The sequence below is a fragment of the Dermacentor albipictus genome, chromosome 1 (assembly GCF_038994185.2).
Source record: "Dermacentor albipictus isolate Rhodes 1998 colony chromosome 1, USDA_Dalb.pri_finalv2, whole genome shotgun sequence".
Taxonomy (NCBI): domain Eukaryota; kingdom Metazoa; phylum Arthropoda; class Arachnida; order Ixodida; family Ixodidae; genus Dermacentor; species Dermacentor albipictus.
In genome coordinates this window covers 518,015,054-518,042,742 of record NC_091821.1, presented here as the reverse complement: position 1 = coordinate 518,042,742, position 27,689 = coordinate 518,015,054, and the positions used below count along the sequence as shown (strand labels likewise).

The 27,689-nt window shown below is 45.8% G+C and overlaps 1 protein-coding gene across 5 annotated transcripts in view; it reads right to left on the bottom strand.

The window, feature by feature from the left end:
- Window positions 1-11,111: 11,111 nt before the first annotated feature.
- gwl (serine/threonine-protein kinase greatwall) overlaps window positions 11,112-27,689 on the bottom strand; it is a 472,763-nt gene continuing 456,185 nt past the window's right edge. For 3 of the 5 annotated variants that reach the window (XM_065444896.1, XM_065444897.2, XM_065444904.1), the window contains 2 exons: window positions 24,622-24,662; window positions 11,112-11,383 (listed from right to left, as the gene is read on the bottom strand). In XM_065444896.1, the coding sequence (XP_065300968.1) occupies window positions 11,171-11,383; window positions 24,622-24,662 (254 nt within the window). In that variant the 3' untranslated portion in view covers window positions 11,112-11,170. The remainder of the gene's footprint in view (window positions 11,384-24,621; window positions 24,663-27,689) is intronic. The other 2 variants (XM_065444906.1, XM_065444902.1) reach the window with 1 other exon arrangement.

Below are 27,689 nucleotides of genomic sequence, written 5' to 3'. Positions count from 1 at the left end.
CACATGTGGACGTGCACTGTGCTCATTATTTTTAATTGTGATATAATTTGCAAGTGCATCTGTGCTCGTGGTAAGCTTTATTGACAATTCTTTGTACATTGCAAATTCATATTGCATAGAAGCTTACTAAAACACATTCACCATTACGGAACGCATTATTCACCTTCAATGCAGATTCACGCCCATGCTTTTGGTTGGACTGCACATGCTCTTTGAGAATTAATTCATTGTTTATAAGTCCACTGCTACTTTACTCTAAACTGGAAGGCTGAAGTTGATATGGAAGCACAATTTTTATTAAGGAGACAAGAAGTTGTCAAGATGGTTGCAGCACAGCTTCTTTTTTTTTCTTCCAGGCACCTTTTCTACGTACTACAAGTTTCCATTAAAGTGTTTCGAGCCTCTTTGAGCCAGCACATAGTGTATATAAATATCGGAGGCTGATTGGGAACATCACCTATGCTCTCTGTAGTAAGCTGTGCAGAGGAGAAGTTCATGTATACAGTAAAAAAAATGTAGCACTATCAGAGAAAATATAACAAGGGGATGGGCTGCAGCAATACTAAGTGTTAAATGGTGCTTTGTCCTTTAGCCTGATTTTTCTGTTTTTTTGTGCTTTTTATTATGGATCCTCCACAGTTACCACACTAGTGCCGAACTTGAGCATGTTGGTTTTGAAGTCTCATGGTTGTTACTAACAGAACAATGTGATAAACGAACAAGGGCTCGGAGGCATCCATTCGCCTTGCTTGTCTCATGGTGTCGCTCCACGAGCGCCGTTAACCTCCAGACCAACTAGGAAGAGGTTTGTTGCAATTGCATCTGAACTATATTGCCACCATGCCAACAGTGCTCTCAATCACAACTTTTGGAGAGTAGAATGCTTGCACCCAGCAAAGTCTAAGAAGGAAGCATTCAGGATGGTGCCAAGTGGGCATTTTAAAGCTGGCAGCATTGCTGAAGGGGCTTTGCCTGTCTGTCCTCTTTATGGATGCACAACGATGACTTCCTCTTTCAGAGGGATTGTTTCAGAGGTTATTACATGGCAACAGTGTTGGGTGTTTGTAGCAGAGAAGCTTGCCTTTGCCCACTGTCAATAGTCTGTTCCTTCTCCAGTGCCCCTGTGAAGGGCCTACTTTTTGGACGCAATGTGCTCTGCATGCATGCATGCATTTTTAGCTTGTAAAGACGTCTATTACACCTTGCCTCAAGCTGGTCCTTGCTGGTGTCACCCAAGAAAGCATTGGGGAGTATGGCGGTGCACACTTACAAAACACGTGATACCAGTGAAACCAGATTAATGGAGCTGCTGTTTTTGTTTTTTGCCCACTCCATCCTCGTAAGTTACAATGAGCAGTTCTTTGTCCAAACAGAAGGCACATGTAGTTGGTCATGCGTACCCTGCAGGCTGACCTTGATGTGTTATGACAGAGACCTGCCTGGGAACCTTAGCACAGTGTACATATGTAAAAACCTTCTGATGTGTCGATGACTTCCTTCTCTTGTTTCACACTTTGCCTGACGAAGCCAGCAAGAGGGTCAACCAGATGTTCAACAGGCTTCCCACTAGTTTTCCCAGCCTCTCCTTTACCAGGGTGCTGCTCATAGATATCTGTTTTCTTGACCTTGCGCTGCACTTAACCATGGCCACACCTGCTGGATCTATAGCATGCGATCAAAAAAGTGCTGTACATCATGTTGCTCGAAACTCATGACATGTGCTATAAGGCCTTGAGGAACACCCTCATTTATTTATGCCCTCATCTTACTGTACGAAGCCTTGCATGATAAGTGCAATGATTAACATCTGCTGGTTTTTCAGTTATTCCTGTCCAGCTTGCTGAAAGCTATCCTGAGTGTTTCAAATGCAAAAGACTGCTGCCAGACAAGTGTATAAAACAAGGGTCACTAAAACCACATATTTCACACAAAATAAAGAAGGCCACTGAGTGTACAGGCGGTTTACATCATATCCAACAAGCTTGGTTCTCCCTTTTGCAAGTGAGTAAACTCAATTGCCCTGAAGACATGGCCTGCGACAAACTATATGCCAGATGCTGCGTCCCCTGCAGAGCTGAAGATGTGTATGAGATCCTGACACCCTGCAGTGGCTTCTACACTGGGCAAACAGGCTACAATAAAAACGATTGCCTTACTAATATTACTTTTGCCTTTACCTCTGCCCCCTACACGGAGAGAATCCGTGAAACAATAAAAAGAAACAAAAAGATGCTAATAACATGAAAACGAGCAAACATTTGGCTATTCATGGGACCCAACTGCAGATGCAAGCCGCTCTTGCACCAGATGTGTTTTGCAGGTACAAATGCAGATAAAAACAATGATTTTTGAAAGAAGCAGAGTCGAACTATATTCTGCGCAAACAGTGCTACTTGCAGTGCTGGTACCTTATAGCTACAATTCATGGCTGCACCACCATGCAAAGGCACTATTCTTGAATTATTAACTTCTATCATATTTATGGTGGCCATATATTGCAAGTACATATCCACATTGTGTGCAATATGGTTAAATAATAACTATGATAGCCATTCCTAACCTGAAATGCAACAACTGAGCAAATATAGGCAACAAATTGTAATTCAAAAAGACAACCAGTGCACAGGATAAGTGACAAACTTCCTTTTATTGAAAAAAGAAAAAATGTCAGATGTGTCATGCCACCAGCAGTGGGTAGCAATCTTTCATGCTTGGGTGACTGAGGCAAAACTTAGCAAAATGCTGCAATCACACTCAAATGTAAAACAGCCTTGGACACAAAAAACCGACATCATATTGTACTGAATGAAAGGGCAACACTCCATCCAAGAACACTCTATGGCACCAAATACTTGACATGGTGTAAAATATATGTTTACATGTCCTGCCCATAAACTAACTAAAGCAAAAACATTCCTGAAAATGCAATGTGCAGAGTTTGAAACCGAGAAAAAACAACCCAAGAAAGGTTTCACTAAGTCTTTCAATGATTAAAATTGTCAATCTGTCTCGTCACTTCTTAATGAACCTGCACAGCTGAACAGGAAAGAAAGCCCAATAAGAGGGCCGCAGAAAATGTCACCAAATAAATATACTTTGCTTACCAAGGATGCCTCCGGTTTAGTTGTGGTCTGACTTTGCACAATAATTGTGTATAGGCTTTTCTTGTTTAGAATGGTTTAGCAGATAGGGAAGAAATGGCCATGAGAGCACCAGTTGTATGCATAGTCTACACACAAAAAGCCACTGCTTTCTTACTTTTATTTTTTTCTCTACTACTATTCATGAGTATTTAAGTGCCTTAATAGCACAGCTAACATCCTACTGCAAAACACAAAATTGAGCAGCTTGTGGATTTCGCAAGGGGTTTTCATGTTCGACACAACTGATTGAATTTTATGATGACCTGGCGTCAGTGGTTGATATGGGTGGACAAATAGACTGCATATTTCTGGACTTCCGCAAAGCATTTGATACTGTCTGCCATTCTTTACTACTTCATAAACTTCGAATGCTAAGTATAGATTCTAGTGTTTTTAGCTGGATAAAGAACTATTTGTCAAGTCGCCGTCAACGTGTGGTCCTAAATGGCACTACTTCAGATTATCTTGAGGTCACATCAGGTGTCCCGCAAGGATCAGTTCTGGGGCCTCTTCTTTTTCTTATATATACTAATGATATTAACTTAGGTATTGACTCTAACATGCGGCTCTTCGCAGATGACTGTATTGTGTATAGAAAAATCGATAATGAAGACGATGTTCTCAAACTACAGGCCGACCTAGATCGTATTTGCGAATGGTGCTCAAAGTGGAAAATGAATTTGAATACCGGAAAGTGCGTCCATGTGCGGTTTACTAAGAAGAAAAAAGTAATCGATGCCAGCTACAGTCTAATGAATAATATATTAAGTACTAAATCCAAGACTAAATATTTGGGCGTAATGCTGTCGGGCGACTGCTCTTGGCGGGCACACGTGGACTATGTAGTTGGCAAAGCGGCAGTTTCTCTGAATTACATTCAAAGAAATTTAAAATGCGCAAATTCCAACCTTAGAAGCACGCCGTACCTAACTTGTATACGACCTATTTTGGAATATGCTTGTATGCTATGGGACCCGTCACAGATATGTCTGATAAATAAACTAGAAAAAATACAAAACAGAGCAGCCAGGTTCGTCTTGAGTAGGTACGGGAGGAGGCACAGTTGCACAGCAATGAAAACAGAGCTCAACTGGGAGTCCCTGTCGTCTCGCCGAAAGAGGCTGCGGCTAAAGCTTCTGTATGAAATCTATCATAACAAAACTGGAATTGATAGGGAAATGTACTTAAAGCCGCCAAACTATATATCGGCATGCACTGACCACCAGTGCAAAATTAGAGAATACCGGGCTAGGACGGGCCTGTATGCCAACTCTTTTTTTGTAAAAACTATCGCTCAGTGGAATAGACTGTCATGTGAACAGGTGTGCAGTGAGAATCAAGATGTATTCTTTTCATGCTTGTAACCCCCCTGCTGTAACGCTTTCGGGCTAAGCGGGGATATGTCTGAATAAAGAATAAAGAAAATTGCAGCTTCACTAATAACGCAAAACAATGATGCAGTAGCTGGTGAAATATGCGCAGGAAGGTTGCTTCATGCCACTTGCCAATGCAAGTCAGTAATCTCCTTTAGAGAAGTAAAATAAGTACGAGTCGTATTTATTTGTGGGAGTTGTGCCTCCCAGTGTTGAAGTGGAAAGACTTTACTATTCTTCCTCTTCTTTCATGTCCGGACTTGGCCACTGGTCTCCCACAAAACAACCCTTTAGCTTCTTACTGCTGAATTTGTTTTGGTTTTCTCAAATCTATATTTGGGCTACCCATTGCTAGGTCTCGCGCTGTGCTTGAGAAAAGCGAGACACCAAAAGCCCCGTCCAGTAAATCTGAGAAGCCAAGCACTAGAAGATTAATGAAGCAGATGCACCCAATCACTGTCATTACGTGTCAGAAGAAAATTTAACATAGGACTGCCTTCACAAGTGGGAAGGTGATGTGTCAGCTAGAACTTGAAGGCATGGACGCCAGCTCTGTATACAGTACGAGGACATTGAGCAGGGGTTAGCCAATCATGGCACCTGTTGGCTTGATTGCGCTCTCCAGGATCAGTATTCACCACGACTGTACCTTCAGCAGAGTGGCTGAAATGTAGGATTGTGGACTGCCAATCTTTTGATTGTATGTTTGAATCCACGCATCACAATGAGACTTTTATCTGCAATATTCTAGCAATTAATTTGGGAGTTAGAGTGACAATTTGGGAGTTAGAGTGACAACACCAGTAGACGTCAGAACCAGGGGAGTTGGCCCATAGCAGCTATTGGTGTAAAAAAGAAGACTGGCATAAGAATTGAGATGGGCACACTACATGCCTTTGTTCTGGTAGTGGTCCACAACTTTGGTGCTACAGTTCATGATCTCAAATGAGTTAAAGGAGCAAGAATTTAGCCCAGAAAAAATATTACGCTTAACAGCTGTATCTAGTTGTATCATTTTGACTATGCAGCTTTATATAACCCTGTCCACACTTGCCTAAAACACGAGTGGCATCCTGAAAAAAAAAATGAGGTTTTGATATTGCTTTGGAGAAAATTCATCTGTTTCAGCCCAACAGTACATATACATACTGCACATACTTGCATTCAGTATACCTTATCAGCAACTCTTAAGTCACCTTACCTCACCAGCGAATCACTCCTGCAACCAAACGTGCTGTTCCGGGTTTTACCTGCATTTTCACCTGTGCAGTTGGTAAAAGTTTTTGGCTGTTTACTGTAACTTCATATTTCAAACATTTGGTTGGATAAGAGGCTTTGGCAACACTGGCAACCCTAATGCCTAGGCAGGCTTCACGAAAGGCCTTGTTGCACTTGTTGCAGACTGCTCAACATTCTTCTTGGTGCGACTGTGACTATGAACCCATATATCTTTCCTCCAAAGCGGCTGGTATTGGCGACGCTTTAATGCAGAAAGAGGCTATTGTTGCAAGTGTCAACCTTAGGCCAGAAACCAATCTGGCACAGGCGGAAATGGTTTTGTCTTTCCCATATGGTGGTTCAGCCTCGTGAGGCATATTCCTTCAGTCACTTTGCACACTGTTAATGTGAGACTGATCAAAGGTTGGCTATGGTGTCAGGCTGCTTGCCTGGTTTCGGTAGTGGCATCATGATCAAGTGTTTCCACTCTGTGGGGAATTTCAATATTCCATATTTCAATGATTACAAGCAATAGTGCTTGCTTTCTCGTTTCAGCAAGATTCCTCAACATCTGCAAAATGACTCCATCCTTGCCATGTGCACTTTAAGTGTTGACATGTTCGAGAGCAACAACAGGTTCTGCCATCGTAAAGAGGCTTTCCATTCCTTCCTTGGCAAGTGGTCATTAAGGTGTGTACAACTCCGGTGGCAGTCAGTCACTGAGAGGTGGTCGGGGAAAGCATCTGCAGCTTGTTCCTCAAATTGCTCAGATGTGCATGGAAGATCGAGCAGCGCGTTTTCAATAGTTTTACAGTATTTGGTTCATCCTGTTATAGCCGAGAATGTGTCGCAGCTTATCGACACCTATGCGTTCAAATGACACGCAGTGGTCCATCCACTAGTCTCTGGCATGTTTCTTACTATGACATCTTGCCTGCTCAGTCTTGTGCAGAACATTTGTCAGGGCATGTTGCGTGCAGCCACGATTTAAGTACACAGTATGCAGCTTGACTTCCTCACCCCAAAGTTGCAGCAGGTGCTTGTCAGGGCTAGATGTTGCCCCAGTAAGCTCTAGTTCGCATGGCTCTTTGCAGTTTGTAAAGGATGCGTGTTGCTAGCAATTCTTCAACACCTTCACATTCTGCAGACTCATGTGCATTACAGAAATGGTCCCAGCCTGAAACCCTGATTTTGTGAATGTGGCACATTGTCACCCCTACATCAAGTGTTATGTTATGCCGTCAAGTTTCTAAAAAGCATGCACCTGGATTCGTTAAGGAAGGTAGTTGAGTGCAAAGTAACAAGCCACCTCAAGATCTTCTTCATTGGAAAAACTCATAAACCGGACTGCCCCACGAGAGTCATCGTTTAAGAAAAAGACACTTGGCAAAGGACATTCGCGAACTTTCTTCAATCAAACCTGCAGACGATAGTCGGCAAGGGCCACTTTTTAGTCTGATCTTCAATGGAAGTCGTCGGACACCTGGAAGGTCTTCCGATGGCTACTACGGGGTTCTCGATTGACATCGAGGACCTGTTATACTCAATCCCGCATGACGGTCTGTTCCCCGCTATTAGACAACAAATTCAAGAGACCGGAGAAGCAGCCTTTCAGAATACGGCAGGGGTGAGCACAGGGAATTTCCTTGAACTGTTAAGCTTTTATTTAGGTTCCACAGCCATTGCATATGATGGAAATTACTATGCACAGAAGGTTGGAATATGTATAGGTTCTTCAGTTGCACCTATTCTTTACGATATCTATCTGTCGGCGTTTGATCAACGAGCTTAGCAACTAATTTCCAGGCAACACGTCATGCGCATTTTTCATTATGTCGATGACTACTAAGCGATACTCCACGTGTCCACACAAGATAAGCTTAATAATGCCGTAGATTGTGCATTGAAGGTATTCTAATCAGCTTTGGAGGGGGGGCTCACATTCACCCACGAGTAAGCCAGGGATAACTCAGTTCACTTTTTGGACCTCAGTCTTCATGTTGACCCAAAAGACATCTGTTGGTATTACAACCCGAGGACAAAGAAGGCCCGTTTGAAAGTGCACATTCCAAACTAGTTAAGAGAGCCAACATAACCCTAACTTGTAAGTTCGCCCTGGAAAAATCATGCAAGCATAAGCTAGAAACCAGTTTCAATCAGCAAGTTAGGCGCTTCCTCTCAGCTGGTTACCCTCAAAGTTTAATCACAGGCGCCTGCGAAAGTCTTTTGTTAAAAACAAACGCAGCACCCATTAAATTGTTTTGCCAAAAGTGCCCGTTGCATGTTTACTCTACAAATATGCTGAAATAAATGTGGGAGAGGTGCCTGTCTTCACGAAAGATTTGCATGCCACCCGGCCATCTGGTGCAGCAGATTGTTCACGTTCTGGTTATGCATTGCAAAAACTTAAAGCAACAGAAAGAGGGTATCAAGAAAGAATAAACTGCAGATCATGCCCTATATTCAACGAGTTTCGCATAACATTAAGAAAGTAGCGAGCCACTACGAGATCAAGGTCGTTTTTTCGGCCCCGTGCAAGCTGCAGGGGGCCGAAAAGCTACCAAGCTGCGTGCAAGCTACCATGGGGCACACGTAGAGTGTGCCCCATGGTGACAGGCAAGATAGTAGGCCACAGTGTTCAACCACGCACAAAATGCACTACACAGATTGTGTTTGTGGGGTAGGGTATTCGATTCTCTTGACATGTGACGTTTATATTAGACAAACGGGCTGGTGTTATAATGAAAAGGCATGGGAACACCAGGAGCAAGTAAAGAACAGGGCAGGACGCACTTTGGCCCTACACTGTGACAGATGCAGAGAAAAAGAAGAAGGCAGAAGAAACCCTTGTAAACCAATTTTTAATAACACAACATTCCATTTGAGGGATCAGACTGAAAGGGAGATTGTCGAAGAGTTCTACACACTAAAAAATGGCGACAAATGTATCAGCATGCCATCTGTCTCAATCCCTCCAGAAGAAGTAAATTTTCTGGAATATGCCTTTTAAAATATTCCTTTTTGGCGGTCTAAGGTTTTATTGGTTTTTGTCCTTTGGTTTCGTTTGTTGCGGGTGCTTTGCACTGTGAATACAGCTGAGCATTAATTTCACCAGGTTTCACTCTTTCCATAGTCAAGTTTGTAAATTCAAAACATTGCCGTCACCCCCACTTTCGAAACATGGTTGTTTTCAGTAAGCCATATTTTGAGCCTTCATTCTTTCATGACTTCATTGCCACATTTGGTGATCGGTGTGATATTGTCTGTTGCTATGTCGTTTTTTGCTTTTCTTGTTTTTATGCCTTTTTGCTTTTCTCAAACTAACTTATGCCCTCATGCTTCGCCTTTGCATTGGTTATTTGTTAAGTGCCATATCTATTTCCTTCACATGCTCATGCACTCTTTCCGTTTTCTTTTTCTTTTTTATGTTATCTCTCCCTCTTTTGATGATGCTGTAAGAATGACTCACGGTTATTTTGGTGATCCCTTTTCGCAATCTTGGTCTACACTGTTAACCAGCAGATAACTTTTACATTTTTATGCTTATCGGTACATGTGAGAGTGACTATGCGGACACGCGTAGTTTCTTGAATGAAATGTACGTTTGTTGCTTGCTTTTCAAAAGATAAATAGTTGGCAGTCTTTGCTCATGGTGTGGTGTGTGTTTCTTTCTTGTGTCCTCATTTTTTGTTTGTGCAGTTAAAAGAAACATCTAAAGCTATGAACCAACTAGCCCGTCAGAAAGTCCTACCACCAGTTTGTTGCTGCTCGATGTGGCGCTAGGACAAGCAATCCACCAAGCCCATCAACGAATGTGTTCGGTAGTAGGAATCAAGGAAAAAGGGTGCATTTGACATTACACAGCTCCAGTTACGGCAGTACACTCTATGCAGGAGCATGTTATATGTCCGAGTTCACATCAGGACACGTCGACTCCCTTACACGAAAGGTCTCCGCTTTTAATACCATTGTCTTCTCTAGGTGGCTCGACTAGGGAATCTGATGACTGCATTGTGGCCAATCACAATTATCGAATCGGTCGCAAACTCCGCCCGTGATATCGCATCGTTCCGCAACGCTCCACCTCCGATGGTACGGAACTGGGGACAGGATAGCAACCTGGGAATCCAAGATTGAAGCCGTTCCCACGGTAGCATTTGACCTTGGCCCTCTTTATCATTAGTTCAGGCTGTCGAGTAGTGGTAGGGGCCTTTTGTGGATCCACCAACAGTCGGTGTCAGTGCTGCGTTGACTCAGGTTTCATCATCATCATCAGCCTGGTCACGCCCACTGCAGGGCAAAGGCCTCTCCCATACTTCTCCAACAACCCCGGTCATGTACTAATTGTGGCCATGTCGTCCCTGCAAACTTCTTAATCTCATCCACCCACCTAACTTTCTGCCACCCCTGCCACGCTTCCCTTCCCTTGGAATCCAGTCCGTAACCCTTAATGATCATCGGTTATCTTCCCTCCTCATTACATGTCCTGCCCATGTCCATTTCTTTTTCTTGATTTCAACTAAGATATCATTAACTCGCGTTTGTTCCCTCACCCTATCTGCTCTTTTCTTATCCCTTAACGTTACACCTATCATTCTTCTTTCCATAGCTCGTTGCGTCGTCCTAAATTTGAGTAGAACCCTTTGCCTAAGCCTCCAGGTTTCTGCCCCGTAGGTGAGTACTGGTAAGACACAGCTATTATACACTTTTCTCTTGAGGGATAATGGCAACCTGCTGTTCATGATCTGAGAATGGCTGCCAAACGCACCCCAGCCCATTCTTATTCTTCTGATTATTTCCGTCTCATGATCCGGATCCGCCGTCACTACCTGCCGTAAGTAGATGTATTCCCTTACCACTTCCAGTGCCTCGCTACCTATTGTAAATTGCTGTTCTCTTCCGAGACTGTTAAACATTACTTTAGTTTTTAGTTTTAGTTCTGGTTTTTTTTACTGAGGTTTGCCTCATGGCAAACGTCTAATTAATGCCCTTGGCCACGTTGAGACATAATACATACATACATACATACATACATACATACACACACACACACACACACATACATACATACATACATACATACATACATACATACATACATACATACATACATACATACATACATACATACATCGATAGCCCTCGGAAGGTGCGTGAAGTATCCTAAAGCAATAAATTCCAGTCAGCACAGATTGGCACTGCATTCTTTAACAGTTCAAAGCGGATGCTGACCCCAAAGTTTACAAAAAGAAAGATGTTCCGGCTCCCGCACGGGAGCCTTGTTCACAATTCTTACCATTGCCATGGATCACTGATTCCGTACAGACAAGTCTCAATGAGAGGCAACCAGAGACAGTAATCATACAGAAAGGGCTGATCAGGCATGACTCATTGCCCATAAGGGTTACATTTTTATTAACTAAGAATGAATAAAAGCTACGAACTAATATAAAACACTAAAATCAGCAATGCACCATGGGGTACATGTCCAAAAGCTGGCAAGCCAGTAGTAGACAGAGGTGCGGTGGCCAACCAGGCTAGTGGGGTACATGTCCAGAAGCTGGCAAGCCAGTAGTAGACAGAGGTGCGGTGGCCAAGCAGGCTAGCTGCCAAAGCTGGAGAGCTGCAGGTGCTGCATCTGGTTGCGTGCTGCACAGGAGAGGAATATAATCACCCCCAATTCTAAAACATAAAAAGACTGTGCACCTATGCAACCTTGCAGAATTATAATCCAATTTCCAGCGAAGCTGTTTCTTTAGAGCAATTGCAATAAGAATTTCAGCTGTCTGTAATTAAACCACACACTTTAAAGTGTTGTCTGCATATGACTAGCTTGCCTGAAACCTTGCCCGCATATAACGCTTTCCAGCACATGTTGACCCTTTGAGGATTTGTGTCATACACGTACAGTGCAGCCGATCTGTCTCACATAGTTTTTGACGTGCATGTATGGCGCTGATCTTATGTTTGGTATTTCATGCGTATTTGCTGCCACTTGTTGAGAGGTGCTGCCATCTCCATGGAGTCGGCCAAAGTCTTTTGGAATTGCGTTTCCTCTCACTAGGGTGCAGAACTCGGCTTGTTTATCTTGGAGCGCTCGCTTATGTGGTTGTGCGGGTGCCATCTGCTACCTCCAAAGGGTTCGTGGAGGAGAAGAGATTCCTTTTTATTGCCACCGACATCATGTTTCCGGTAACTTAGATAGAGCCCTGCAAAGCTGAAGCTCAGAGGTACTAATAGGTTCTCTCATTTTTGCTTTTGATTCCCCTTTTGGTTGTGGCTTGTGAATTCTCAAGCACTGAACAGTCGTGACTTTGACATGGCCGCATGCCTCCTCTTGGAGTAACTGCTCACTGCTTTCGGATGTGTTTCTTCTGATGATGAAATGTGTTTTGGGGGCAGCAAATTATTCACCATAAATTTTGCTGCACATTTTTCGCTATCTCTTACTGTATAGTGTAATTGTGTTATACTGTCAGTGCAAGAAATGTGTTTTTGAGACAAAGTATTGCTTGCGATAATATTTTGCTGAATCATGAGCTTTTATTTCATACTGCTGGAAACTTCACTAAAAAAATTGAAAACAGAGGCACGAATTTTGCACAAAATTTTACCCTCAAGAGGTTCAGTGGCTTTATGAAAGCAGTAATTCAAGCATACACATTTTACTTATCAAAAAGCATTAGCCATAATGTTCACCGCATTTTCACTAAATGTGATTTTGATTGTGTTTGCTGTTTCTCTGGGGAAGCAGATTACTTTCTGCATTGATAGTAAAATGTGCTTATGACAGTGTGGATAGCAAGCATGAACAAATTTCCGTTAAAGCTGCAATTTCTCTCCATATTACCTATAAACTGCCCTTAATATTACCAAATATAAAAGGTGCCTTTCTTATTTCACTGAGCACATTGAGGAACCATACTATGTACCTTGTATAAAGCAAAAGAAAGGGGGGTTGGGAAGGTTACGTAATTATTTGCAATGGATGTAATCAATGTCTGATGATAGTTTCATCGGACATTACACTTAACTTTGTGAATAAAAAACCGCTACAGATACAGGACAGAGGGATACAACACAGGGCGGCGCTAGCAACTGAATTTTTATTGAAAATCAGCATGGCTTTTATAGAAGATGGCATGTGTAACCTGACAACCAATAGTAAACAAGATGAAGTAAAAGACAAAAAAAAAGAAAATAGTAGAATTTTCTCGGAAGGTTAAAAACAACTGCATACATGTGGAAATGGAAAAGCTGAGAGTGAGCAACACAAAGTGAAATGAATACCACATAAACATGAGCAACACAAAATAAATAAATAACACATGGAAGAGATTGAAACCCAACATCAGAAGCCTGAAAGGCAACAAAACCGCTCATTCGTGGAAATGATGGCACAAAAAAACACACATAGAAGAATGCAACAAAGGACTGACATGACAAGAAACCCCAGTTCTTTTTGCATGACAAACTGAAGGGGAGCTAACGCATTAATCCGGTTGCAAATGTAAGATAGCCACTGCCTCTACAGCATATGCAATGTGTATTTAGTGTTCATAACGAGAAATCACGAATTTATCAAAACTTGTTCCTATGTACAATGCTTAAACGGTTTTAAAAAAACCATGAAACATAAAAACCAAGCAACAATTAAACATCTCCCATTTCTTAAATTGGGGGCACAACACCGTTGAACGCAGGATGCTCATTGCTTTCCTAACCTTCCAGATGCTGCCGCCATACTGGTCTTGTGTTGGTACATGCCCTACCCCAGAACCCCTTCTGCAAACCGGATCGCCTTCCCTGAATACATGACTACCCGGGGCTACCCGTCCGCCTCTCGTCACCGAAGCCGTGAAGACAAGTCCAGTTTTAGCAGCAGAAGCTTCGTCCACCTGGCAACACCCTACGAAGGCGGCGTCACCAGTCGCAAGGTCAAGCCAGGCAGTATTTAATCGGCGTGGCAAAGCTGATCAGCTGGGGCACGACACCGTTGAGCACCAGGATGCTCATCGCTTTCCTAACCTTCCAGACAAAATACTAAGGAATTTCATAGCGACAATCGTGTCTTCGCGGTGTCGTGCCCCTGCGACTTGAAATGGTGTAGAGTTGTGCGTCTGTACTATAAAGCTGTTGCCTTTGTGCTTTAACCCAGGCCCCGACAGAGACACCATTTTTCCCTTTCCCAGACGATCAAAGAACTAAAAGAAATAATTTCAGAAATACGTACCAATATAAGTGAGCTCAGAGAAGCCAACGTTCTCAAAGGCAACACAATTGCTGCACTGACAAAACATATTTCTGTGCTAGAAAACGACCATCAGGACGAACTAATTGCGACTCGACAGAATGATGCCATCAAAGACAGAGCGCTGCTAAAAGCCGAGAGCACTGACACAAACAGAATGTGCCATAATAACTTACTTTTCCCCCGATTGGAAGACAATGAAAAAGAAGCATGGAAAGAGTCTGAGGAAAAAATAATCAATTTCTGCGCTAGCAAGCTGGAAATGCATCTAGAACCAAGTGCTATTGAACATGCTCATCGCATAGGGAAATACCGTCCTGAAAGAAAACGTCCGATAATTATCAAGTTGGCTCATTTCAAGTCAAAGGAAAACATTCTGGCCTGTGGGCGGAAACTAAAGGCAACAAGCTTCGCTATACGTGAAGACTTCGCTCCTACTACTTGCATCGCACATTCTAAATTGTTAGATTTCATATGACCACGCAAATGTGCGTTCAAACTACACGTAGACAAGTTGCTTGTCAACAATAAGTGCTATCGCTATGACACTACTTCTGACAGCGTGATTGAGGCTACGAGACCATTCATAAAGGCGCATGGAAATGGCGCATCCCAAATAACAAGACACGAAAATGTGCAATGACGGACAACGAAGCCTATCACTCCAACCTCCATCCCACAATCGTTCCTCATCTTTACCTCTCCTTTGTGGGGAGCACACGCGCCCATCTTCCCCCGCGCCGTCTCCTCGAGAGCCGGCATAGACAGGGGAGAGGCGCACTATGCCCTCTCCCGATTCTCCCTCGCTCTCGCGACGCGCCCTTCCTCCCCGACTCACGGGCAGGTAGCTGACGGGCGAGGAGGACATTCCTCTCGCCCAGGTAAAAAGGTACAAAACAGCGCGACCGAGGGAGACCCGCTCTCTCTGAGGCCGGACCCATAACCTGCCGGACTGCAGTACCTGCCGCTACCCGTGAGCGAACCACGTTGCCTGACTATCCCGGGCAACGAGGCCAGCCTATTTATTACTATTACAGAGAGGACATCCCTCTGCCAGTGTTCTTTATTGCCGGTAGCAATAAACGTTCTTACAGTTGACGCCGCTGGTTGCCTTATTCGTCCGAACCCGGCGTAGCCGCGATTCCCGCGCTACGGGTTGGGAGTACCACAGAGCGACTGCGTGGGGCTAGATCCGGAGCTCGCCTTCAGCCCTAGCCGCATGCAGAGTGGAACCCCCACACCTTAACATAGCCTTCACTAACATGCGCAGTTTGCTGCCCAAACAAGAACAACTTCGCAGCTTCAGTCACGACATCGATGCTGACATCATAGTATTAACTGAAGCGTGGCTAAACGGAGACGTAAGAGATAGCAAAATTTTCCCTCCAAATTCCGGCTATGCTCTGCATCGCCATGATTGGAGCAACCGGAGAGGAGGGGCTGTGTTATTAGCTATCAGAAACACCTTCTCATCTTCCCTGATCAGTCGGGATGATAATCTCAAGGTGTTGTGGACTTGCGCTTAAAACGGTGCTGGAAAGACAATTTTTGGCGTGTGCTATAGCCTGCCGGACAGCCATTCGTCATTCTGCGATTCACTCCATAAAGCACTAACCGACATCACTGACAAATTCCCTAACGCACCTATTCACCTCTTTGGCGATTTCAATTACCCTAACATTAACTGGCCTCTCCTTTCTGTAACCAACAGGTCACCGTTATCCGAAGCTAAACAATTTATTGATCTTATTCTAGACTTCAACCTGCATCAGGTGATATCCTGTCCTACAAGAGGGGATAAGACCCTTGACCTTATGCTCACATCTTGCCCTGATAGCTTAGAGAGCGTTACCACACTACCCGGTCTTAGCGATCAAAACCTCATCCCTATCTGCATGACAATAGCGCTTAAGAAAAATTTCAGCAACACTTAATTTCAGCAACTTAAGAAAAAGTCACCCACAACAAAAATAATAAAAGATTACAAAAGAGCGGACTTTGACGCCGCAAATAACGAACTCCAAACTTTTTAAAATGATTTTCAGCAGTCTTACTTATCAAGAACTGTCGACAGCAACTTGGAACTTTATAAGAATGTATTGCTCAACCTGGAAGCTAGATACATACCAACAGTTCTTGTGAAATCTGACTCTAACAATGAATGGTTTAACGAACGGCCCAAAGCTCTCCTTACTAAAAAGAAAAGGCTTTACCGAAAAGCCAAACTTACAAATAACTCAGAAACATGGGGAAAATACGAACTGTGCGCTAACCAATATATTCAGGAGCTGACGATAGCCAAAAATAACTTCTTTAATCATGACCTTTTGGCGATTCTACTATCAAACCCCAATAAATTCTGGCGCTTACTTTCAGTAAAGACCCATACTAGACAGATTGAACTACGTAACAGATCCGAATGGTTTTCTCATTAACTCTGAGAAATGCGCATCAGCTCTTAACAACTACTTGACCTCAGTTTTATCCAACACTAATGACACTCCCATTGAACCAATACCACCAGTACCAGTAAAATTAATGCCAGACATCAAGATCAACCCTGATGCCATATCATATCTGCCAGTATCCGCTTTTGAGATCCAGAAAAGAGAAGAAGTAAGCATTGCGTAGTTTGTCCAAGGTGTCGTCGATGCGGGGGAGTGGATAAACATCCCGCTTCGCGACGAGGTTGAGTTTCCTGTAGTCCACACAAAATCGTAGGGTGTTATCCTTCTTTTTGACTAGGACTACCGGAGATGCTCATGGTCTATTGGATGGCTGTATTACATCGTCCTTGAGCATCTCCTGTACTTGACTTCTTGTCGCTTCTCTTTCCTTTGGAGCTACTCGGTACGGGTGTTGGCGAACTGGTCTTGCAGGTTCTTCGACCACAATGCGGTGTTTTGCGACGGGAGTACGACGGACTTTCGATGAAGTCGAAAAGCATTCTGCAAACTCTGTGACCAAGTTCACAATCTCATCTCTTTGTAGTGATGACAGCTCTCGGTCAATGTCGATAGAGGTAAGGACACTGTCTAAGGTGGCAGAAGCTGGTGATGTTGCATCGAGGGTTGACACATCTGCAAATTGTGCATAGTCATGAAGAGACGCTGAGGCTGTTCTCTTTGCCACTTGTTGTACCTCATTGCCAAAGTTAGTCAAAAGGACGCCCGCATATCCGTTACGCAGGTGAACTAAGCCTCTTGCCACGCATATTTGCTTTTCCAGTAGCAGCCCCATATTTCCGTCTGCAAGTCCCTCATAGTCATGAAACATGTCGCTCCTTACGACAGTCATACTGCACCGTGCCGGCACCGTCACGTCTTCATCCACAATACAGAGAGAGGAAATATTTGGCTGTTCTGTATCAGAAATGGTAACAGCATTTTCTGTGGAAAACAACACGCGTGATTCTTGCAAGTTGATAATTGCGCCATTCGTTCGCAAAAAGTCCATGCCCAGTATCAGATCATGGGAACACTCAGGGAGAACAATAAAGCTGTTGACGTATGTAAAGCCTCTAATTCCGATTCTTGCTGTGCACATTCCTACTGGGTGTGCACATTCCCCCACTGTACGTATTGGAGATCCGGTCCAATGGGTCAATAGCTTTTACAATTTTCTGGCGAGTACACTGCTAATAACTGAATAGTCCGCACCAGTGTCCATCAATGCAGTCACTTCGAAGTCGTCGATGATGACACGCAACTCGGAAGTAACGGTGTCATCACTGCACTTGTCCGTCGTTTCGTCACTGCCGTCGTCTTGTCAGATTGGCGATGGAGGGCCTTCGGTGTTCCGGGCGTCAGCGGCCTTGCCTCCACAGGTCGCTAGCTCTAGGTTTCCCGTCGCGGACTTTGGGAGCGACGCCTCGGTGAAATGGAAGCGGGATGCGGACTGGGCGACCTATAACGCATAGGCGCTGCTGATCGAGGTTCATGTTGCTGGGGGTTCCGAACAGTTTGGCGCGTAGATAAAAATCCTCAATCTCATAAGGGCGCTCACCGTTTCGAGGGTGTAGGGGTTGGGGTACGGACGTCGGGATGAAAACCCAAACTTGGGAGGGTTTATTCTACATTATGTACAAGGAGGTGAGACGTCAAGTAACATTCGTACAGTCATTACGGGCCGGCAGCAACTCGGACGCTGCGGCCCGCAGCAAGAAGTTCGAGAGAGGTGAAACAGGGAATCAGGGCATGTCCCAGAATGCTCAGGTCTCTCTGGAAGGCTTCTTATAAACCCTTCGAGCACTGTAAGTCACGTCATGTTTGACCAATGGGAGAGTCCGCTCCGATGACGCCACTTTCAGCCAATGGTCGGCGCCCGTGTCGCGGTGTCGCACCTGGCGGCTCTCTGCGGTCTTGCCTCGCAGACTGGCAATGCACTTCTAACGAGGAGAAGGGGAGGGCTGCTCATGCCCCATTGTCGGAGGCCCACCTGCTAATCTCGGCGGCGCACGAACTTGTTGGCACGTGAACTTGTTGCCTTAAACTTGTTTGCTCGGCCGCTCCTCTGGAATGTGCTTTCCTGCTTCGGCATTCCTCAATTAGCTGTGCTGCGACTCGAAGTGGTTTGGGGAACTCGAAGTAATCGCAGGAAACAGCTCCATATCTAACAGCTCGTCCTCGCCCCGGTTGTTCTGAATGGCCGGTGAACTCAATTCGCTGGCCATGAGGAACGCTGAAAGAAGCTGCAGGGTACTGGGGTCGAGCCTCGTTTGACAACCCTCGGGATCCTGGGCCCTGGAGAACATACGTCAAACAAACCAAACAACACAGCGCTGCACCACGCGTAAGCGCAGGCTCTTCACCCCTGACTCGCCAGGCTATTACTGAATCAAAATCAACCCTGATCTTTTAGTTCCCCAATTTTGACAAAGCAGTTCCAACCACCCTTCCAAACAGCTATCCATTTCTCCTCGAATGCCGACAAGACCAGAGTACTATTGTTGTTGCAAAACAAAAGGGTCGTCGACGATGCAAACAACAAATGAAAACAGCCGAACATACTTAAGTGGCCTGACTACACGAACAGCATGTTTCCAATCTATCGCAGTGGCGTACTTATCGCACGTATTGGTGCCACTGAACAATCTGGTCAACCTCACAAGTACGTAATCACAAGCGCACTAGCCTTGTGGTCACTATCCAGAACGCATACTTGTGTCGTAGGCAAACTCTTCATTACGCTTACTCACGTTTCTTCCTTTAGTCCCTCTAGGCCACGTGACTTAAACGAACAATTAAACTTGCGGGACTTACACACTCCGCAGAACCCTTAAAATAATGCGTCTTTTAATAACTCGTTCCACGCATACTTATCAAAGAAGTCAGAATACGGCTGCCCTCAACACACACTAGCAACCCAGTCATAAATCTGCTTCCTTCCGTCCACACAGGACGTGCGCTAATGGAACTAAGAACGCTTCTCCGTGCAAATCATGCACTCACTGAAAATCTACGCGCTTAACCTTAGAAAATTCAACACTTAAAAAGAAAGAATGTTAAATAAAACACACGCGCGTTACGATAGGCCTCTCAACAGTAACCTTGACCCTCAGGTTACTCACACACACACAAAAAAAAAACCTATCTACTTATTAATGAGCATCTCGCGAGGCTACATGTTTACATAAACCTCATCTTTCAAATCACGGAGCTTCTCAAACGAAAACACAAACAAAGCTCAAACCTTACACATTGAAAGAAATCATAGTCTCAAATCGCGAAAAACTTTCCGATGCTCAAAATAAAAAAACAAGACACTCCATTTCTACGGAAAGGCTCTTCGCCTCCCTTTCCAAACGCTTATGTCTGACTCATACTCTGAGCCGTCCTCGCGGTGGGCGCGGTGTCAAAGCTACTCTGGCTGCCGAGAGACAACAAAAGGGCTGACTAACTACCAGCTCCCCCAAGACGTTACGGTCTCCTGCCAATTTGCGTCCTCGCGCCCCGCTTTCAACACAAACTCGATTGACCGCGTCGCTACTCCCCACCTGGTCTCGTCCTGCCACCTTGCGTTTCTTCGAACTGCAGGCTGAGCTATGAAAAGAACTACGGAACGACGAGGAGTTTAACAGCCTCGTGCCCTCTGTCCGCGTCCGTGCAGAACATTCTTCGCGGTCCCCCTTTGACCGGTGGCTCGAACGTTCTGGATGCGTCAACATCGTCCTAGACGACCGCACCTTCTTCCTCGCGCGCTGCCCTTTTGGGTTTCTCGCCATTTTTGGCGGCGCTACATTAATTACCGTCTTTCGGTCTTTACCGCGCTTCTTTTTACGGCGCTTTCTCTTTGCACTCGCTTTCATGTCGCCTCGTGCCTCGTGCTGGCCGGTACACATTTCGTCGGCCCGGATCGGTCTCTTACCCGCACAGTCTGAGTGATTTACATTTAAATCTACTCTCACTTTGCCTCGACTGGCGGACAGCCCAACCGACTCTGGCACAATGCAGCAGGCTTTACTCGAGTAAGACAACTCGCACTCTTGCGAACTGCCCTCTACTACATTGCCCAGCTCACGCTGTGAATCGGCACACAGCCCGTCGGTATCGATCGCTGTCTCACGCGCACAGTCCGAATGATTAACAACTGAATCATCCCTACCTAGGCTATATAGACTGGCGGAGAGCCGCACCGTTCCCTGAACAATGCAGTTGTTCTCTCGTGAGCTACGGAGCTCGCCACCCCGAGAACTATTCTCAACTGCATCGTCCAGCTCGCACTTCCCTTCTGCATGCAAATCTGGCTCTACATGGGTGCTCGCTTCTGTCGGGTCAGAAGTACCCTTTTCTTCGCTAGCAACCTCGCTAACATTACCAGCGACGCACACACTCGGTAACTGTGCCAATTTGTTCGCAGCTGGCCTAGCTGTCTCCACAGTCATCTGTTGGCACAGCACCTCGTCGCTCTCACTACGGCCTTTAACGGCCTCTGTTGCCACTAAGGCATCGTTAGCAGCTAGCCTTTTCCCTTCACTTATGAATCGGCAGCCAATCTCACAGGCACTACACTTCTCGTCGGCTTTTGGCGAAAGTCCGCTAGACACTTCCTCATTCTTTCGCTCTGTACTACCTACAGAATTCTCAGACAGCCGTTGTCTCTGTGCCAATAACTGATCACAATACTGTATCTCTTTGATCAGTGCTGCCTTCTCTCTCTCATACTTTTCCTCTTGCTCAAGCTTACGTTGATTCTCACGTTCGCGTGCCTTCTCACGTTCGTGACGCTGACACCTAAGAGTAAGTTCTTGAAGCTCCTGCTTCCGTTCATTCTCGCGTTCTTCACGCTTAAGCTCACTCCTAAGTTCACGACGCGCTCGCAAACGTACACGACGCTCTCGCTCCCGTGGCTCCTGTATCACTTCCCAAGCAAGCTCAATGCTTTTGTGATCATTGCCACTATCGTTAATCGCCTTTATGATAGCTGGCGTCTCCATCCGTTCGTCCGCCTCAACTCCCAAATCGTCGCACACCAACAACAAGTCTAACCTCGTCAACCTTCTAAGATCCATGGCAGCTGCCCCGACAGGTGGTTAAAACTGTTTTCCTTAATTAATTTGTGCAAACACACAATGCATCAAACTCCCGATTCCCAGAACTATCAAAATTGAACACACAACCTTTGAGTCTGGCGAATCATAAGGAAAAAAACCACGCGCTCACTTACGGTTGCAGCACCCTGCCATCCGGTTCATTCGTCCGCTGTATCCGGTTCCTCCGGACTCCCTGGGTCGAAGGCTCGCTCCTTCTTCGCTACTCCCAGTTTCTTCGGACCTCTTTCGACGAAGGCTCACTCTTCTTCGCTCTTCCCGGTTCCTTACGATCTCTCTCGACGAAGGTTGATTCGTAGCGCTGCCACCAGCTGATGCATTCGGAGGCGATCTTACCGCTGCCAACCAGATGTAGGGGTTGAAGGACGGACTTCAGGATGAAGACCAACAACTTGGGAGATTTATTCTACATTATGTACAAGGAGGTGAGACGTCAAGTAACATTCGTACAGTCATTACGGGCCGGCAGCAACTCGGACGCTGCGGCCCGCGGCAAGAAGTTCGAGAGAGGTGAAACAGGGAATCAGGGCATGTCCCAGAATGCTCAGGTCTCTCTGGAAGGCTTCTTATAAACCCTTCGAGCACTGTAAGTCACGTCATGTTTGACCAATGGGAGAGTCCGCTCCGATGACGCCACTTTCAGCCAATGGTCGGCGCCCGTGTCGCGGTGTCGCACCTGGCGGCTCTCTGCGGTCTTGCCTCGCAGACTGGCAATGCACTTCTAACGAGGAGAAGGGGAGGGCTGCTCATGCCCCATTGTCGGAGGCCCACCTGCTAATCCCGGCGGCGCACGAACTTGTTGGCACGTGAACTTGTTGCCTTAAACTTGTTTGCTCGGCCGCTCCTCTGGAATGTGCTTTCCTGCTTCGGCATTCCTCAATTAGCTGTGCTGCGACTCGAAGTGGTTTGGGGAACTCGAAGTAATCGCAGGAAACAGCTCCATATCTAACAAGGGCAAGGCGCATTCACAGAGAAGCCACGCAGTCCTACTCGGCGATACTGGCATTCCCGGTATAGGTGACCAGCTTCTCCACAGTGGTAGCAGAGGGGACGCTGGTCTGCAGTGCGCCATACATCACTTTTACGTGGGCTTCCTTCTGGCATGGGCTGCACAATGCGAGGAAGTACCTGGGGTATTGTGGCCGTTCGTCCAAAGTCGGCGCGTCCTAGGTCCTGACGTAAAGCTTGGGCGTACGATATCCGCGGCTGATGCTCTGGCTGTGCGTGGGGCCGTACCTGAGGCTCTGGCTCACAAATCACTTGTCGGACTTCTTCACGTATGACATCAGCAAGTGAGGACATCGTAGGAGGGCTTTGGGCCAGCTGCAGTTTCTGCAGCTCTTCCCTTACGACGGACCTCACCATTTCGCGTAGGATGTCCATGTTGTTGGGGACGGCTCCTGACCCAACGTCAAATGATGCGACGCATACATCTCTGTTGTACTGCCGCGCACGCTGCTGCAGCGTCTTCTCCATCGTCGTTGCCTCTGATCGAAATTCGGCTACAGAGCGGGGCGGATTACGAACCAGGCCGGCAAAAAGTTCCTGTTTCACACCGCGCATTAGGTGCCACAATTTCTTGTCCTCAGCCATGTTTGGGTCGGCTCGGCGAAAGAGGTGGGTCATGTCTTCAATGTACATGGTCACACTTTCGTTGTTCCGCTGGTTCCTCGCCTGAAGAGCGGCTTCTGCCCTCTCTCTGCGGTCCGTGCTCGGGTACGTAGCTAGCAGCTCTCGTCGGAAGTCGTTCCACGATGATAACGACGCTTCGTGGTTTTGAAACCACGTGTGTGCAGATTCCTCCAGCGTGAAGTACACATACCGGAGTTCCTTTGTCTCGTCCCAACCGTTACACCTGGCGACACGCTCGAAGTTTTCGAGCCAGTCCTCGGCATCCTCAAATGTGTCTCCGTGGAAGAATTCTGGGGTCCGGGCTGAGTCAACGACAATGTGAGAAGGGGTTATTTGACTAGCCATCGCACTGGTACCTCGGCTGAATATCTCGCTATGGCGTGCGTGGTTGTTTGGCTCGGAGTGCGTGGTGTCGCGAGTACCTCGGCTGGCTGCCGCCGCTGCCCTTGGTGAATCGGCGAGAGGGCCAAACTCGGGGGACTCACCTCGTATGTGGCGACTCGTGCGTTGGTGGACAGGCATTAATTCTGTTGGCTCCAAACTTCAGGGATCCGGGCTACCTTCCCTGGCGTGTGTGGGGCTTGGAATCATACCCCGCACCTCCACCAGATATGTAACCAACAGTTACACCAGCCGTTTCTACAAAAACTGATTTATGCTGGGGGAACCTGTGCCCGTCAACAAAAACTGACTGAGCACTCAACAACAACAAGAAAACGTCCCTCGAGCTTCGCTCCTTTGAACGTCATTCTCCTCTTTCGCCTCCTGTCGCATGCCAATCGTCCGATTCTCGCGCACGAGCCGCCAGCCTGTCAGCATCGGCCGAGCGTTGCCTTGCGCTGCTTTGCTTGACGCTCGCGGTGTGGCGGCTATGCAGTTGGGATATGTCGGTCGTCTTTTTCTTCTTGCAATGCTGGCGGCAATATGTAGCCTCATTAATTCACTAAAACTAACCACCTCAGTGGGGTGTGATGGAATTAATGCCAAAATACTAGTTAACACCAGTAACATTTCTAGCCAACTACTACATCTAATATTTACGCAATCCTTAAAGACTGAAAGTCTGCTTGCCTGACGAGTCTGCTTGCCCGACGACTGGAAAAAGGCCCATGTCGTACGAATCTTCAAGACTGGCGACCGCTCCCGTGCTATAAATTATCGCTCAATTTCTCTGACCAGCATTCCTTCTAAACTTCTAGAACATATAATCTCATCCAACCTAATATCTCACCTGGAATCTATCAACTTCTTTTACCCTCACCAGCACGGCTTCAGAAAACTATTATCATGTGAGACCCAACTCGCCAAGTTCACCCATGACATTCTAAATTTCATGGACCTTCATTTGCAGAATGATGCCATTTTCATGGATTACTCAAAAGCATTCGACCGCGTTTCCCACAATCACCTACTTCAAAAACTCACTTCTATCGGAATCCCAAATAGCTTGCTTACCTGGCTTGAACACTTCTTGAAAAGGCGCACACAGTTTACCTCTGCAAATAACCATAATTCATCTTTTAGCAGCGTAACATCGGGTGTGCCACAGGGCACTGGTTTATTGCCTCTACTTTTCCTCATCTACATCAATGACTTACCTGCTAACATTAAGAATAAATTGCATCTCTTCGCAGACGACTGTGTCCTGTATTCCCCAATCAAAGGCTCGAATGAAATCGCTGCACTACAACAGGATCTCGATTCCATCGCAGTATGGCGCGAGAAATGGTACATGCCGCTTAACCTTACGAAATGCAAAGCTCTGTCATTCACCCGCAACCACAGCTTAACCAGTCACACCTACACAATAAATTCAGTTCCTATCAATCATGCCCCGTCTTAGAAATATCTCGGCGTTCACATGACATCGACACTATCATGGGCAACTCATACTGACACCATCTGTTCTAATGCTTCACGCACCCTTGGATATTCAAAACGCAACCTGAAAGCCGCATCACCAGAAATAAAAAAGCTAGCATATCTAACATTCGTACGCCCTCAGTTAGGATATGCGTCATCTATCTGGCACTCTTCCCAATCATATCTAACCTATGACATAGAAGCAATACAAAATCGCGCTGCTCGGTTCATAACTTCCAATTACTCTCGTGATACCAGTATAACCGCACTAAAACGTACACTTGAACTTCTATCACTTGCTTCCCGCCGGATCATCTCTCATCTCTGCTTGCTTCACACTTTTTATAACCATCCACACTCCAGGCATTCCCTGTTAAATCCATCCTTACGTACATCCTCTCGCTTAAGCCACAGTCGTCCCATAGCAAACATTAACACCCGATCATCTGCCATGAACACTTCATTCTTTCCCGACGCTATAACCCATTGGAACCATCTCCCAGAAGATATCGTGTCATGCACTGACCGTAAAACGTTCCGCAAAATGTTAAATAACCATACTGCTTAATTACCAATCCCACCGACCCTTACTCTAACACGATGTTCCTGTTTTTTCACAATTATTTCTGGCTTGTATTTGTTTATTGTTGTTTCTTTACTGTTCTGTACATTTGTTCTAACATTGTTACAAGGATTAAAGCCCTCCCTTAAGCAATGCCTTCGGGCCTTTAGGGTGAAAATAAATGAAATAAATGAAATGAAATGTCCTTATTTAAGATGCCAGAGTGGGACGATTGCAGAAGCACTGCAGTGACTTGGCTACACAGTTCTCTGGTGAATGGGCTAATGCACTTCAAGATAGACATTTTCAAATGGACATACAAAGCTGTCATTGCTTATTTTAAGTTTAACCTAACCACTAACCTACCTGCTAATACAACATTTCGCAACAGAGCTTTCTAATTTCTGTCATGTTTGTACTAGTTCAATAAAACTTGGTGAAAAATCAACTGTAGTGATAACTTATTACCAAAGCGCTCGCCTGCAGAGATGGCATGTTTTAAGACAGAAACGCATGCGTGAATTAAATAGCAAATTATACTGGATGTCCTTTCTTATATATGTCAAACAATTATTTTTAGTGGCATGAGCATCGAGTGACATTCTTGTTTCTTAAGCAGAATTTCTGGTTCACCTCCTGAGACGACCGAGGACAAAATTCAAAATAAATCAGAAAAAATAGAAAAAGGACAGCACAGTAGAAAATTCATGGCTTTCATTATATAGATATGGTATCAGAGCATAAGTTTAGTTACAAGTTGTGTAACTGAAGTGTCTGGAATAATTAGAATGAATTAGAAATCACTGATTACTGCACACCAAAGCACAGTATCGCAGACTTTAGAGACCCATCATATGAGCACAACCTTGGTGAAATTCCTGGAAACCCAGAAGTAGAAAGCAGAAGTAATGGCGTCACTAATGACATCACCCACAAGAAGGTGGCATGATATTCTTGCCGGAAGAAAGCAGGCCCACGAATGTACAAAATAATGTATATTTACAACTGATGTATATGGCGTTCAGGCAACTGCCAGACTTTGTCTTCCTCTAGTCCAATTCAACTTCTTCCTTCCCTTCACCGTAACATCACCCTACCGGCAGAGTAACTCTGTCCCGGTGCAAGTTATAGAGCCTCACTTAATGGGGGGTCATACGGCTTGAGCCTGACGATGTGAACAACATCGTTGGTGACGTTAGAAGGCACTGAAGGCTGACCGACTGGGGCGATCTCGTATGCCACGTCGGACAGTTGGCGTAAGATCTGGTACGGACCACAATAATGGGAAAGTAGTTTTTTTGAGAAGCCGACGCGACGTGAAGGTGTCCAGAGAAGGACAAGGGAACCAGGTGAAAAATGGTAGTCTCGGTGCCGAAGGTCGTAGCGTCGCTTTTGAAAAGCTTGCGAGACTGTGAGGCAATGACGGGCGACATCTCGGGCCTGGGCGGCTAAGTCAATAGCATCGTAAGTGTAACCAGCGCTGAGTGATTGTACTGCGGAAGGTAGCAACGTGTCAAAGGCAAGGTAGGGTCGCGGCCATACAAAAGATAAAATGGTGAAAATCCAGCAGTGTCGTGACGGGACTAGTTGTATGCGAAAGTGATGTATGGTAAAGCGACGTCCCATTCGCGGTGATCGTCGGAAACGTACATGGCCAGCATTTCAGTTAGCATGCGGTTGAGTTGCTCGGTGAGGCCGTTCGTTTGAGGGTGGTACGCGGTAGCAATCTGGTGTTCTGTACAACAGGAAGGGAGCAGATCATCGACGACCTTGGATAGAAAGTAGCGGCTGCGATTCGTCAGCAACTGGCGAGGGGCGCTGCGGTGCAGGATGATGTCCTATAGTAAGAAGTTGGCGACATCAGTAGCGCAGTGATGGCATATCTCGTGGCATAATCGGTTGCTACAGCAATCCATTTGTTTCCCTTGATGGAAATTGAAAAGGGGCCAAGGAGGTCTAGGCCCACACGGAAGAAGGGCTCTGTAGGGATATCAATTGGTTGAAGCAAACCAGCGGGGGGCAGAGCAGGCGTCTTCCGGTGGTGATACAGGTTGCAAGAAGCGACATAACGGCGTAAAGAGCGATAAATGCCGGGCCA